The following is a 15,774-nucleotide window of genomic DNA, read 5'->3' on the forward strand; positions in this document are numbered from 1 at the left end:
ATCTAAAATTATAATAATAATATTACATCGTATAAGCTCCTAATGGGATCAATGTCAAGCATTTGAAGAAAAAATATCCATATGAAATATTCATAAGCAATTCTAAAATTATTCTTTCACGTTCTTGTTTTCCTCTTTAATAATAATCTATTTATTGTAATTAAATAACACATTTTACGCTTTTACCCGCATATCTAATCTCCACGCATGGCCTCAACACTGCGCCGTGTCTAATAAAGTGGGAAAATTAAAAGAGCTCGTTCCCCGAGCGGCAATCGAATAATTTATTTTATAAAAATATCGGAGTGAATATTTAAGTTAAATTTAACTGAACTCAAAAACATCTTCACAGTTGAAAAGCAGATTAAAATTTTAATGATAGAGGGCTCGATATTTTCATCTAAAGTACTGTCGAGTGATATTAAAGGAAAATATAAGGAAGTATATATTTACATAATTTTAATTATTTTTTTACATTATTTTAATGATTTAATTTAGTGGAATCATAATTGACGAGCAAAAGTTATATAAACTTGCTTTGCTTTTCTCATTTAATGGATATCCTTTTTTTCTGCTTACTTGCTTACTCTATCATGCAAAGTAGGCAGAAGAAACACTCCATTCCCTATTTTACATATAATTTTCGAAACATTGTTTTTTATTGGGAGTCTCAACGGTGCTCTATATTTTGTTACCAGAGTGAGGAAATAAAAATGATTCAGCCCCCCAGAGTGGAAGTCGTACTCACAACCGTGACCGTCACCGCAACGACGGTATTACAATTTATACTGTAGATTAATATGTCTAAATAATCTTTCAAAGGTTTTCGCCGAGAAGCCTTTATTGGCATCTTAATTTATACGCTAGAACAAATTTTCATTTTCACCCCTTACCTCTTTTGATAAGTTAAGAGCAAAATGAAATATGAGATGACAGGTATAATTAGTATGAACATTTTCACTTACTTTAAAATAAAGATAACTCTTAGAGTTCCAGAGATCGCTGTGTTGGCTGCACTTGTTACTCTATTAGAAAAGTTAAGCAAGCGACGATATCAAAGAATATGTTCGCTTAGTATATGTATATCATTTTTGGATTATTTTGCCACCAACAAACAATGAGTTAATTTTCGTAGAGTTATGAAATTTGGCATAAAAATTAATATCACTTGAGCCTCTGCATCAGGCCAGTCGTGGCTTCTGAATGATAGAACTGACCGTATAAAAAAAATTGGAAGTTTATAGATATGTCACAGAACAATATAAAAATTTTTGCTTATATATTTATTCTTAACTTTTCAAATCATGGCTAGCAACTCTCTCGATTAAATTCACTTTTCAAGCAAAAACAAAACAATAGATCAAAATTGGTTTAGCCGTTTGGGAGCTACGATGCCACTAAGAGATACACCCTCTGTTGGCGTCGGGGGTTAAAAACTAAAAAAGATTGTTTCCCAAATATGAATAGGTTCCAGTAAGCGCTCAAGAGTATTACGAGAGCTAGTTCACATCAAACAAACTTATAACGATTTCAGTTCGAAGCCGCTCTGCCTCATCGCGAACAGACTTGGATCGGCGCCAATTTTAAACATTGTCAATTTACTTTGATCCTTTAGGGATGAGTTTTAGTTCTATAACATTTTGTATTTTCAAGCTTTCCATTTGTTATGCGGGCTGTGAAAAGAAAGATGAGACACACCGTTCTCCCTTTCTGTCGATTTTAGAGATTTTATATGATACGTGTGGGGGAAACAGAGTTTCTGAACACTAAAACATTAGGTTCCCTCGGCCCTTCCTGCTAGAGAAATTACATAAATTCGTTTGAATTACTTTCATTGATTTGTTTTAAAATGTTTAAGTAGGTACATACTTAATCGGACTCTGCCACTGCGCCACGAGGGATAATATTTTTTCAATCATTTATAACATCAGGTGTTTCTTCCCACATAATATGTGAAGTTCACATATTCGCAGACCATTTTTGACATTTCTTACAAAAGAATAAACAGTTAGACAGTTATATTACTAGACGTGAATAGAATATAAGTGACATTTCGTGAAGCCTAAAACAACTTATATTATTCTGTAACGAAAAGAGAATTTAAATTAAATATAAAGAAACATGATGAAAATAACTGCAGCGGTTGTGGGTTCGAATGCGGGAGGAATATTTTTTTCATTTCCTTGCTCTAGCAACAAGATAAAACGCGGCGTTGAGTTCCACCATTGAATAAGTAATGTCTCGATAATTGTACAAAAGTAAAAAAAACACTAGATTCCTTTTGCCTATGCTGTGTGTAACCACACAGTGTATTAAATATAGTGTAGGAAGCAGTTATTTTATTGGTAGCATTATTTTAAAGAGTATTTACTATATGTTACAGCTTTTAAAATTATTCTTTAATATAAAAAGTTACATACAATCGAGTATGAAAAGTCTACCTACTTAAATTCTACTATCAGAACGAGAAAATGAAAAAAAAATCCACGAGTGAGAATCGAACCCAAAAACATCGTTTTTGCGACGACGACGACAGCCTTAAAGAGAAAGTTATGATTCAAATTAATCTACGACTACATACCCTAGAATATATTCTCATTAGAACAAAGCATCTTTGGTATAAGACGCTGAATACGGAAATGAATGTATTGTCTTGTATTTAAAAAATATCTTTAAAGAAATGAGTTAAACAAATATATGAAACTAGTACTCATACTTACTCCACTTTCGTTTGATATTAGAATGGCTTTTAAATTGTCTTTTTAGGCTACACGCTGTATCCTGCATATAGTTGGGTAGGCACAGGGAACCTAATGCTAAGACACTCTGTTCTCCAACAGTCCAACCGGAGCCTAAAAATTAAAAAATAATAATTTCACTAAATGAGAATCAAACCCACAACCGTGTACTCGATATTATACTATAATACTTCTTAATGCTGAAATAAAATATGCTATGATCAGATTTCAATGAACTTCGTCACCACCTGGTGAATAAGCCTCTATCAGGCAATGAACCTGCGAGTTCTAAATTCACATAATTCATTCATACAGAGTGAGCTCTTGGCTTTAGCATTAGAATGTTTTGGAAATTTAAGCTACTTAAGTGTCGAATATTTAGTTCTGATATACAAACATGGCGCAGGAGCACAAGTGTGCGATAGTAAATGCGACAGGTTGTGGGTTCGATTCCCGAGTGTGAGTTCTACCAATCAACACGTGTGGGGGGGGGGGTCTTAACATTAGTTCCCAGGTTACCTGCTGTGATACAAAAAAATCTGTACTGTTTCTTTGCTACATTCTAAAGATACATATGACTTGATTCAAATCCACAATCTTCGTAATGGTGTTGGCTTACAAATGATAGCTCTTATTTCAATTACAATTGAGACACGTGAGTGTCACGATGACATATATCGAGGACGGACCGATATAAAGTGATAGATGATGTTCATAGTCTTTCTTATTTTTTGCTATCTACAATTGAATTGAGTGGTTTTGGGTATACAATAAAATATGTATTCTGAAAAAATACTATCGTGAGTTCAACTCTCATTCGGTGTGTGGAAGAGAAGTGTTTTAATACTAAGTTCTCTCTGTCCATCCTGCTATATGCAGCATACAACATAGCAAATTACTTCTACGCTTTTTAACCTTAAAAACAAGTAAGCTTTTTATCTTAAAAATATTGTTCGTCTTGTCTTATTAAAATTAAAATTAGGCGGTGTATGAAGACCGGAATGTATTAGAATTAAGTATTCTCTACCCAACCTGCTATATGCGAGATATAGTATGAAGCTAGAAAAGGAGGCAAAACACTTCAAGATAAAAAGTCTAGCAGACAAATATATTTATATATGCACAAGGCAATCGACTCGGATACTCAAAAGTTTATTTAAGCAAAAATTTGACCGAAATTCATATTAAAACAGGATATTGGGCCAAGCGAAGCTATACTAACGAACTTTTTGTTTCCTAGCCAGTTTTGAAAACGGTGTAATTGCGTGGCCAGCGGTATTTAAGTGGAAAATGCTCCACTCGTGTGAATAATATATAGACGACGAGTACGTGGCTTTCGGGTCGTTGGAGCTTTTATTGGATAATTGCTTTAATTTTTCAATAAATATTTTAAAAAGAGGAAGAGGGTAATGACGCCAATAATAATATTTAACCAATTACTCACTCCGTATTCCTCTTTCCGTCTGAATCCGAGTTTGGTGTTTAAAACGAACGCTAAACCAATTTATTCCTTCGGGGATCGAACCCACAATAGTAAATGGTGGAATTTAGATTGTATATAATTGTTTTTATACTGAAATAACTAATATCTCAAAACTTGAAGCTGCATCGTTTATAAATTAATTTCAATTATATTTGATCTACTACTTTAACTAATAAATAAATAGTACATTCAAAAATATTTATCAAAAATGTATAGAAAATCAACGAAAATGTTCCAATGGTACCTTTAAAAACATGACAATAGAGCGAACGAGGGCCGCTCGGAGCGAGATTCTTTGACCTTCATACTCGTACGTGCTATTTCTTTACTTGTATCTTATACTAGCGACCCTACCGCGGCTTCGTCCTCTTATATTGTTACTGTGCAGCCAATATTTTTATATAACTTGTAGCCTATGTGTTGTTCTGTTTTATATAGAACATAAGCTATGTTACTGTGAATTCATCTTCATCTAAATCCGTTGAGTAGTTTTTGCGAAAGCTTGTGACACATGACATACGACACATTCTAGGGTTTTGATGAAGCACGGGAAACAAAAAATATAATATATTCCTCATTATTTTTAATTACTTATTATCTTTAATTCCACACAACATTTATATTACAGTTCGAATTTCATTGTAAACGCGGTTCTGGGTTCGATTTTCACGCGGGGGAATTAATTATATTAATTTCGTCGCTCTAGCTTTGATAACAAGAGAAAGCGCATTGGTTAGTTTCGCCATATAGCAAATAAGTTTGCGAAAAATGATCAGAAAATATTTCTATAATTATATTCCTATACCAAACTTATACCATATATTTAAGTTAAACGAAAATAGTATTATTCAATTACACTATTCCATCAAAGGAGGCCTATAGATAGCCATCATGAGTTATTTTAAAGGGAAACAGCGGGAAGGAGTAAATAAAATAATAAATCCCGAGATGAATCTGAAGATATTGGCTTGTTTGTCGTCAATGTTTGCGGGATTATGTTACTTGTTCTATCTAGGTATACTTCGTAATGCCTGTGACTACGAGTACGTTTGTTTTTTTTATATATATTTTGCGATGAATTTTTACAAATTTCTTTGGAATAGAAGCTGATATGCGTAACTCAATACCGCGTTTTTTCTAATCGTAGGTTTTAATGTTATCAAAGAAAATAATAGCATATACATGCGTTTATCAATATAAACATGGTTCTAGATTTACTAATATGTACATTATATACAAATATATTACAAATGTCTGGAAAATTGGGCGGGAGTTAAGGAACGGAGAGTGTTAACACTAAGTTCCCTCTTCCTATCTCCCTATGTTCGGGATGCAACTTAAAGCTTAAACAATAAATAGCAGCAACTCGATATAAAGCTGTCCAAAATAGGTCGAGCTTTTGTTAATACGATTGATGCGACTAATATTGTTCAAAAATATAATGAGACTAGCGGACGCGCGCAGCTTCGCTTGTGTATTTAGGGGTGAATTATAATAAACCATGAAACATGTGTTCAATGAAATATTTTTAGTCTAAATTTAAAATTTTATAAAAATCGATGGCGATTTATAGATTTTTCCATACAAACTTTCAACCCCTTGTTGGCCCTCATAGAGGAAGAATTCTAGAAAACCATGAAACACGTGTTCAATTAAATACTTTTAAAAATATAAATTTCAAATTTTATAAAAATCGGTGCCGATTTAAATTTTTTTCCATACAAACTTCGAACCCTTATTTCACCCCTTTAGGGTTTCAAAATCCCTTCTTAGTGGATGTCCATATTATGAAAGTAAACATCTGTCCAAATTTCACATTACTACGATCAGCGGTTACGGCTGTGCGTGCGTCTTACCTCAGTCAGTGAGGACTAGTCCTTTTATATATATAGATAGATTATTGTCTCTACATATTTATACATTATACTTTGTTTTTTAAATTCACGCTGTATCCCCTACATAGTAAAGTAGGTAGAGAAAATTTAGTGACAAGACACTCCGTTCTTCTTTTCCCTCTGAATTAAAACGCTGAGTGGCGGAACTCTTCACGGGTTCTTATCAGCGGAACAATAAAAATGTGTATGTTTTTTTTTTGAAAAATATGATTTCTTGATATATAGGGTATATATTATACTAGCGGACGCGCGCAGCTTCGCTTGCGTAATTAGGGGTGAATTCTAATAAACCACGAAACATGTGTTCAATGAAATATTTTTAAGAGTCTAAATTTCAAATTTTATAAAAATCGATTTCAGATTTTTCCATACAAACTTTTAACCCCTTATTTGCACCCTTAGGGGGTGAATTCTAGAAAATCATGAAACACATGTTCAATTAAATATTTTTAGGAGTCTAAATCTAAAATTTTATAATAATCGGTGGCGTTTTAAAGATTTTGCCATACAAACTTTCAACCCCTTATTTGCACCCTTAGGGGAAGAATTCTAGAAAACCATGAAACATGTGTTCAATTAAATACTTTTAAGAGTCTGAATTTCAATTTTTACAAAAATTGGTGTCGATTTAAAAAAAAATCTATACAAACTTTCAACCCCTTATTTGCACCCTTGGGGGGAGAATGCTAGAAAACGACGAAACACGTGTTCAATTAAATACTTTTAAAAATCTAAATTTCAAATTTTATAAAAATCGGTGCTGATTTAAATTTTTTTCCATACAAACTTTCAACCCCTATCTCACCCCTTTAGGTTGAGGACAAGTCCTTTTATATATATAGATTAAGGTAGATAAATTCAATTAGAATCCCTAATGATATATTGGCGTTTTAATTTTCACCACCATGTGTGTGTTTTTATTTGAAAAATATATTTTCTTCTCAATTTTCGAGACATTCTGTGTAAAATCACAGAACTCAACTCCGCGCTTTAACGATAAATTGCTATAATGATTAACAATGCATATACAATGTATGGTAATTTTTAATCCGCTGTATTTAAGTTCTACTAAAAGTGTCCCATTGTTACCTCGACCTTTGAAGAATGAAATGAAAGAAACAATACTAACAATTATACCCTTCATAATAACGTTTTAATAGTCTTACGGTCCAATTTTCTTTAATATATATTTGGGCTTTAAAATAAACAGACTTTATGTTGTTTAAGTTGTTCTTTTTGAGATTTTGTAATTTGGGCAATTTTCTCTCTCTCTCTCTATTAACTAAAGAGACGTGAAAAAAATAACAGTTAATTTAATTAAGATATTTTGGTTTAGATGGTTGAGGACTTCTGGCATTCTGGCGTAGAGTTCTACCACTCAAAAAATTAACTATCCAACATAACAAGAATTATCCATGTTGAACTTGTAGTTAGATGCCGTCGTGATGCAGCGGCGCAGGCGGCGAGGGTTGTGGGTTCGTTTCCCACTCGGGGGATTCATTCTAAGTGCAAAATACCCTGAGAAATACCCTGAAAAATAACATTTATCACATAAATATAGAAGTATAGATAAAAAAATAATCACCACGTTCAATATGAGAAAATTATAAAAAACTCTCTCTCTCTCTCTGCAGAGATTTTCAAGTCATACAAAATAACTACCCGCCTTCTAGAGTTAAAATGAACACCATCTGTTTATGAACTGTCACAGTCGTAAAGCTGTCCCTTACATTATAATTATTCGACACTTAAGAAAACTAAACACGAATTAATCTTAAGAAACATTCACCAAAAAATTTTTGAACAACATTTGCATATACATGGTTAAATAATTCTAAGACACCGCAAACTTTTAATTAAGACCGAAATTCCTGATCGAGTAGTTAATAAACTTTGGGCTAACCCTTTACACAGACATTATTAGACGTTTGGCATATTTTAAGTATTCCGCCTGAACTGATCTTATGTTTGTGTTATAATGTCAAATTTGTCGGCCAATTTTTTGCTTAAATCGTAACGAACCTGCGACTTGCGGTTGTTAAAATTTTAAGGAAATACACGCTGCATGCGCACATGCAAAGCAAACAGAGGGAACCTAGTAGGTCGATGGCTAGTTAGAAGCTAGCTAAAAATTATGAGACATTGTGTGTTGACTTGCGGAATTCAGCGGCGCGGCCAGCACTTTGTCTCCTTACTAGAGCTAGAAAAATATTTAAAATTTATTCCCCCGGTAAAATTAAAAACTAAGTTTGCACCTTTGTGCTATTTTTTTCGATTTTCAATGAATTAATTGTTATAACTTCTCCAATTATTGTTTATACTTACAACAAAGGCTATGGGGCAGAGAAAAATTATAGAGAGAAAAGGGTATCTGGAAATGATTGATGATGTTTAAGAAGTGCTACGAAATGGCTACTTTTGTTATAGAGTCTAAGTGATTTTAAATGTACAAAGGCAAAAACTTCTGGCTAACACAAAGGTTGTAGGTTCGATGTCTCGGATGAATGTTTATTTAAAGATGATTTAATTTTTAGCTTTACGCTATATCCCGCAAATAACTGCGCAGGCGGAGGGAACCTGGGAACCTTGTATAAAAATACTCTGTTTCCCAAACACCAACCAAAGTGAGATAATATTAAATATTTCATTTCCACGGGTGGGAATCGAGTCACAGCTGAGTGGCACGCTTGTGCCCCTGCGCCACGACGTCCTTTAATTTCAAAGTTAATAATATTTTAGTTCCCCAATTTGGTTATATAAAACAACGCGTTGAATTCTATTACTTATCGTATTTAGCTTCCGGCTTTATCCTTAGTGGGGCATGCAAAGAGAATGGAGCACCAAACGAAAGGGATCTGGGTAAACTCTAAAGTCCTCTGTCATCAAACTCTTCATACATGCTGTCCATGTGGTCCTCTTGTTTTTTATGTGACTTTCCACTAGTTTCATAGAATCTCTCTAAAATAAGAAAAAAATGAAGAACAGGGGTAACATTAAATTACTCTTACTCCATACAAAAAAGGAAAAAATACTCCGATAAAAAAAAAGATATCTGGTAATGATTGATTATATCGAGAAAGTGCTTCTAGACGACTTTTGTTATAGCGTCTGAGTGATTTTAAATGTACAAAGGCAAAACTTCATAGAATCTAATGGCACGTCCCATTGTGGAGCACTGCTTGGTGCTGTTCGCATCTCATTTTATCATTAGGCTCCTTAGACGCTTTTAACCGACATCTAAAAAGAAGTTCTCCATTTGACTGTATTTTTTTATATTTGTTACGCGATTTCAAAAAATTGTGTTTGAACTGAACGGGAATTGATAATATTTAACATGTAGATAAAGTGCGGTGATGAGTGCCGTCATTCAACACATACGGTACGTTATATCAATAAATATATTTAGTTCGACAGAATTGCAACAAAATGTTTAAAAATTGGCCAAACAACACTAAACATTTCTGCCCACCTTGCTAAATGCGGGATACAGCGTGAACTTTACAATAATCTAAAGTATTATACGAGTATGTTATCTTAAAAGTATTTTTCTTTCCTTAGTGTCGAATAACACTTTAAAAATGTAAAAAATATTTAATAAATAGGCTCGCTCTCTCTTGCCAAATGATAATACTAAGCAATTATTTTTGGGTAGCGGAAATTGTAAAAATCTCCCTACAGAGATGCTATCAACAAAAATAAGTTATCATGTAAATATTTCGACTCGCTCGATAAGACCGTATGGCTTAGTTGGTCAGAGCGCTTGGGTGGTTTCCAAGAGGCACGGTTTCAAGTCCCGCTACGTTTTAATTCTTATGTTTTCTAAATAGTATTTTTCTTTCCTACATGTGTTATAACAAATGTAAAAAAGACTGAAGTAATTCAGATTAGTATCTATATATGTCAGTTCAAATGGGTGAAGCCGCGAGCGGGTCGCTAACATTACAAGTCGCTATTATTACAATTTTATTCATATATGAAGTACTTAAATATTAAATATATAATATATAAATATTTTCAACTCGCTTTGTACACAAAGTGTAGTGCTTCTATTCTCATACACTCATGCAATTGAGGCTCGAGGTCACAGGCGAGTGTATATAACATACATATGTATACATATAATGCCTCGATATATTTTATACCTTCACGCTAAATCCCACGTACAGCTGTTTAGGTAAGCCTAAAAAGGTACCATAAGTGGTACCTAGTGGTACGACACTCCGTTCTCCACACACCGCCCAATTTTCGAAACATTTCCTCCCTATTAGCGATATTAATAATTGACTTCAGGTTCCGTTAGACTATTAACGGAACCTGAAATGGAACCACTCACAGTGTCTCCTGTCATACACAATTCTTATTCTTTTTGCATACGACGGCGCGAGCGAACCCACAGGTAAAATTTAGTAGTAGTATATTCAAGATAAATTAAACTAATTTGCTTACTAATTAATAATTTCATTCAAAACGTGTTTAGGGGTACGTACAAATGGACAGGCAACTGCAGTTCAATGAAGTTTCAATGTCGCTTTAATCGTCAAAGTCCTAATTACATTTGTATATTATATAGGTATTTGTCACTGTACAAAAATACATAGTGTCATTGTCATTAAACGAGAGTTTTATTAGTTTTTTTCTTTAAGCCCCGTTTGCCTCACTCGTCGTAATATTTTTTTTTAATAGGCTGACGTATTTTTACAGAAGTACATATATAAATTTAATTAAATTTACGTTGAATAGAATCTCACGTCCTCCGTTTTAGAAAGAACAAGTAAACATTGAAAAGGTTTTTAAGCGTTTACTTAAAAACCAATCAATTTTATAACAAGACTATCACTCCCAATACCGAACGGACCGTGAGAGAAAATCGATGAATCGTTTCCGTCATTATCTTTCAGTTTGATCTCGTTCCTCGTTCTGAATCCGATTAAAATATCGAGTTTATTCGATAGCGGTGCAATCTTACCCTTACTGGAGCGCCACTTGGAAACTGAATACGGATAGCTGACCTGACAACTATTTTTGATTTGGAGAATTTCAATTTAATCGATTTCTTCTTTTTTTCAAAACTTTATGCGTATTAACAGAGAATCGGTACTTGTTTTCGGTGGTAGCTTTCTGTAGTACTGAAATTACTGACTATTATTATATTATATTATATTTTTTATATATCTCGCGATGACTCGTATTAAATAAGATAACTCAAAGAGTGGTTGAACAACATCAGTCCACTGCCAAAATATATCACACTGAGCGCCTGACGCCTCACGTTTACGAGTCTACCTGATTAGAGAATGAAAATGATAAATTGCTAAATAGTCAGCGAAGGAAATTAAATAATTAGTGTGCCGAGGGAAAATAATGAGGCTTTACAAACTGAATGGATCGTCTGTCTAATAAATTTGGTCTATATTTAGAATATAATTAAAATTATTTTATTTATATTTTTAAGCAATATAATACGAATAATTTAGGTCTTCGTGGTGCAGTCGCACAGCGTCTGACTGTAAATGCGTCGGTTGGTGATAAAGTGGATACTAACGTTCCTTGAATTTCAAGCAAGATGGACGTTAGGTAATACTTAGAATATAATTAAAGAGAAAGACTGAGTATCTTATCACTAATTTCATTTTTCATTTCACTAATAAGAGTCCCTATTCATTGTCAATTTAACAGAATAATAGCTAAACCCTTGCCATCCGTAATTTTATTATTAAAATGCCTTTGAGATATTTCTAAATGGCAATAATTCGTCATATTTCATAAATCTCAATAATGTCGAATGTCTTTAGAAATTTAAATTTATTTAAGAAATTACTGAAACAGCTGAAACTTTGCCTTATTTATATTTTATTTCGTTTCATTTTGTGCCATTTTCAAATACTTAAATACATTTATTTTTTCAGTCTCACGTTGTATCCCGCATATGGCAGGGAGAACCCAGTGTTACTCTATTCTCGATTATCCGCCATATTCAGGAGTCATTGCGTGTTCAAAGTCAAAGTCAAAATATCTTTATTCCATAAAAATGCTTAACATTTACTTGGACATGTCATAAAGTAGAAAAAAAATGCAAAACAAAATAACCAAAAAAAATGTGCAATTTTGACTTGAAAAAAGCCCGTTCAAATGGTTGTTGAGTGGCGGAACTCAACGCCGCCCTATCCTCGACACCAGAGCGATAAATAAAAATATTTAATAGTTCATTTGCTCGAGAGAGTATTGAATCCACAACCTGTCGCGACAGTTACACGCATGTACCCCTGCGCCACTGGCCTAAAATACATGCACCTGCAAATTTTAACAGAAATAAGAATGAAGCGTTTATTGTCTTTATAATTTATTTAGAATATTATAATAAATGGGCGCTGGAATCATATTTGAGAAAACGTATGAAAATTTGAACGTAGCTTCACCCGAAACCAGTAGCAACCGTCCAAGCATCCTGAACCCTAAGCCATACATTCTTATTAAATTTTCTTTTACGTTTGTCACAATTTAAGTTTTAACAAACTTGTAAGAATTTCGACAACGATTTATAACCTAAGTAACACTCCCTTATGTAACTTAAGTACGCGTTGTTATGGTTCACTATATAGTGGGATAGAGAAAGGGACCTAGTGTTAAAACACTTCTATTGATTTCCGACACATTGCGTGCTTAGTGGCGTTACTAAACGCCGTGCTTTGTCTTGTGTTCAGAGGGAAGGAATGAAAATAATTCCTAGTCCCGAGTGGGGACCAACAACAAACGCTGTGCCGCTTCATCACTGCGGTTTCTATTTTATAATTTAAACATGGTAACAACTAATAGTTGTCTATGACACATGTATAAACACGAGGTAATCAGAGGTAATCGTCATTTCGACACGTCTACAGAGGAAAACAACAAACAGTAATTTTAGATATACGAGTATGTATAGTTGTATATGAGAGTGATAAAACATAACCATCACGTATCAGTTAAACTTAAGTTTATTAAAAATGTATATAAGTGAAAACGAGATCGCGGTAGTTTGTTTCTATAAAAATTAAAAGGATAAAAAGGCAGCTGTTAAAAAATGGATGCGGTAAGTAATTGGTTCAGCTGGAGCGTAATGTAATTTATAGGATCGTTTGCTGATCGTTAGATTTAAAAATACGGCGTAGGGTGTAGATTCGAATTTAATGTGGGATGAATTTTGTATTTCTTGGCGAAAATGTATTGAATTTCTAAGATTCTTTCAGGCTGTAGGCAGAAGGAACCCAGAGTCGTTTTTCATTTTCCATCTGTTTTTTGAGACACTGCGTGTTGAGTGGCAGAACCTCGACACCAGAGTCAAGAAATGTAAATATTAAATATTTCATTTTTCTCGAGTATAGAATTGAACCCACAACCTGCCACGTTTACAGTCAACTGTGTATGCCCCTACGACGCGACGCCACGACTTGCCTCAGTATAATATACTTGTATATTGAAATAGAAGATTCTATCAACAAAAGTTGTTTTCGGCTTTCGCAGGTAGGAGTACCTACCGTAATATCAATTTATCAACGTCTCACAAACACTAATATCATTCCCCCGTTCTACATGTTAAGTAATATCTTAATAAATAAATTTTCTATAAGTTCTTCTATAGCGTCTATAGCGAAGTGAATGATAAGAGACATAGTGCAGGTTCAGTCATTGGGCAAGGTTTACTAACTTGGGCGATGCGTTGACCAAGTGTCTACGTGCATACTAGGTTCCCTAGGTTCGCATTGGTTTTGTTAAACTTGTTATATTAATTTTACGTTACAATGTAACGTAGCATGTTCTTGTCTCCACATAAGGTCTATGGTATAAAAAATAGACACAAATATACGAGTACACTTATGGGGAAAGTCTTGGGACTTTGAAAAGGGTTCTTCAAATTGTTCGAACACAAACGTCAATGCTTGTTTGAGTTCAATTGTTTTGTTTCGATACATGCGCCTCGGGGAGTTCACTATAACGGAGAATAGATTAATATACTATTGAGAATACTTATGTATTCACTTTAAGGCATATTCTTACACAATACACTAGCTTTTATTGACAGCTTCGCCCGCTTTGTCAAATGGATATGTCTTGAACTACTTCTTTTTTCAAATTGTCATGACTATTTCTGTTGCTATCTCTAACCCACCCATTTGTTACTTAAATCTTCTATATTCCGAATATATATTTGTTTTTTATTTCCAGATGATGTCGAATTCAACAAGATTTGCAACATTGGGCCTCATCCTAGCGTGCGTCACAGTCGCCACGGGCATCAAGTGCTGGCAATGCGGCCAGTACAGTGACGGCGTAGGTTCGATTACGCCTTGCAACAATCGAAGTGCTGCCAAACTGAATCAATGTCCGCCGGACGCTAAATATTGTATTGTAAGTATTATTTATGTTTAATTTCACATTTGTTCCTAGCAGGGTAGCGACAGGACGCAGTGTTTAACGCTGTGGTCTTTCCATAGATACATCTTTCGCCTCGTCCACTGTCATCAACCTCTTCATATATATCGTTTGGGTGGTCCTCATGTTTTTTATTTGATCTTCCTCCAGTATCTTCAAATACATCGGCTTCATATACGACTCACTCTTCAATGTTCTATTTGTTTTTACGTCGCGCAAAAAGTTATTTGATTTACACTTGCTTAGTTCCTTCAACTGATGTGTTTTTATTGTAATTGAATTGAATAAATTTGCCGGACTCAACGTTGCTTTTTTAATTGAACTAAGCAGGAAAATGACTAAATAAATATTTTCGAATAGTTAAAGCGTCTAAACCCTGACACCATTGAAATAAAATGTGACAAGTGTCTTAACACTAATTATCCTGCGCCTACCCTACTATATGCGAGATACAGGGTGAACCAAAAACTATAGACCTACCACTATACTAGAATTTCCTTTTAAATCTATAATTCAGGAAACTTATCTACTTACAGGGATTAGTTAATTAAATTTAGGATCAAAGTGAACCCCTAAACAAATGCGTAACATATGAATACATAATAAAGACCTTTGATTATAAACGAGTGAAAATTGTCGGAATAGTTAAAATAAACTTAATTTTGGCTGAAATACTGAAAAGCACCTTTTTATTTACACTAGCTTCAAACTGAGTCCAGATGCTAGTCGGGGCATAGGGGCACAAGCGTGCGGCGGTAAACGCGACAGGTTTGTGGGTTCGATTCCTACTCGACAAAATGAAATATTAAATATCTTTTATAAATAATTTCTTCGCTCTAGTAAAGTTGAGTACACCACTCAACACGCAATACCTTCTGAATTGGCCAGAAACAGAAGAAGGAATGGAAGAGTCTCAAAAGGAACGAAGTGTTTTATGTGTTAAAGGCCTTGTTATTTTCGATTTTCGAAAGAATAAATGATTCCCAGGCTCCCTTATCCTTTACCTGCCCTCCTATGTGCGGGATACAGCGCAAAGCTAATAGATAGAAGTGTACGAGTATATCAATACGCAAAGAAGATTATAAGTCTATTTGCCGTTATCAGCTTCGTAATTTAGAAAATTTTTCTAGAAATCAATTCCATTATAGGAAACGTATACAAATCGTTACTCCACACAATACATCAAAGCGCGGAAGTAATTTATCAACATATTGAATCAACGCGGAAAAAATATCAACATTTCAATTTT

The 15,774-nt window shown here is 34.0% G+C and overlaps 1 protein-coding gene across 2 annotated transcripts in view; it reads left to right on the plus strand.

Moving 5' to 3' along the window:
• LOC146528216 (uncharacterized) overlaps window positions 1-15,774 on the plus strand; it is a 51,762-nt gene that overhangs the window by 9,624 nt on the left and 26,364 nt on the right. The window contains exons 1-2 of one of the 2 annotated variants that reach the window (XM_085203222.1): window positions 13,035-13,185; window positions 14,319-14,501. In XM_085203222.1, the coding sequence (XP_085059348.1) occupies window positions 13,177-13,185; window positions 14,319-14,501 (192 nt within the window). In that variant the 5' untranslated portion in view covers window positions 13,035-13,176. Of the gene's footprint in view, window positions 1-13,034; window positions 13,186-14,318; window positions 14,502-15,774 lie in introns of those variants that run through there. The other variant, XM_085203223.1, reaches the window with a different exon arrangement.

The sequence above is a fragment of the Heliconius melpomene genome, chromosome 19 (genome assembly GCF_056956725.1).
Source record: "Heliconius melpomene rosina isolate 202511_hmr_F chromosome 19, ASM5695672v1, whole genome shotgun sequence".
Taxonomy (NCBI): Eukaryota; Metazoa; Arthropoda; class Insecta; order Lepidoptera; family Nymphalidae; genus Heliconius; species Heliconius melpomene.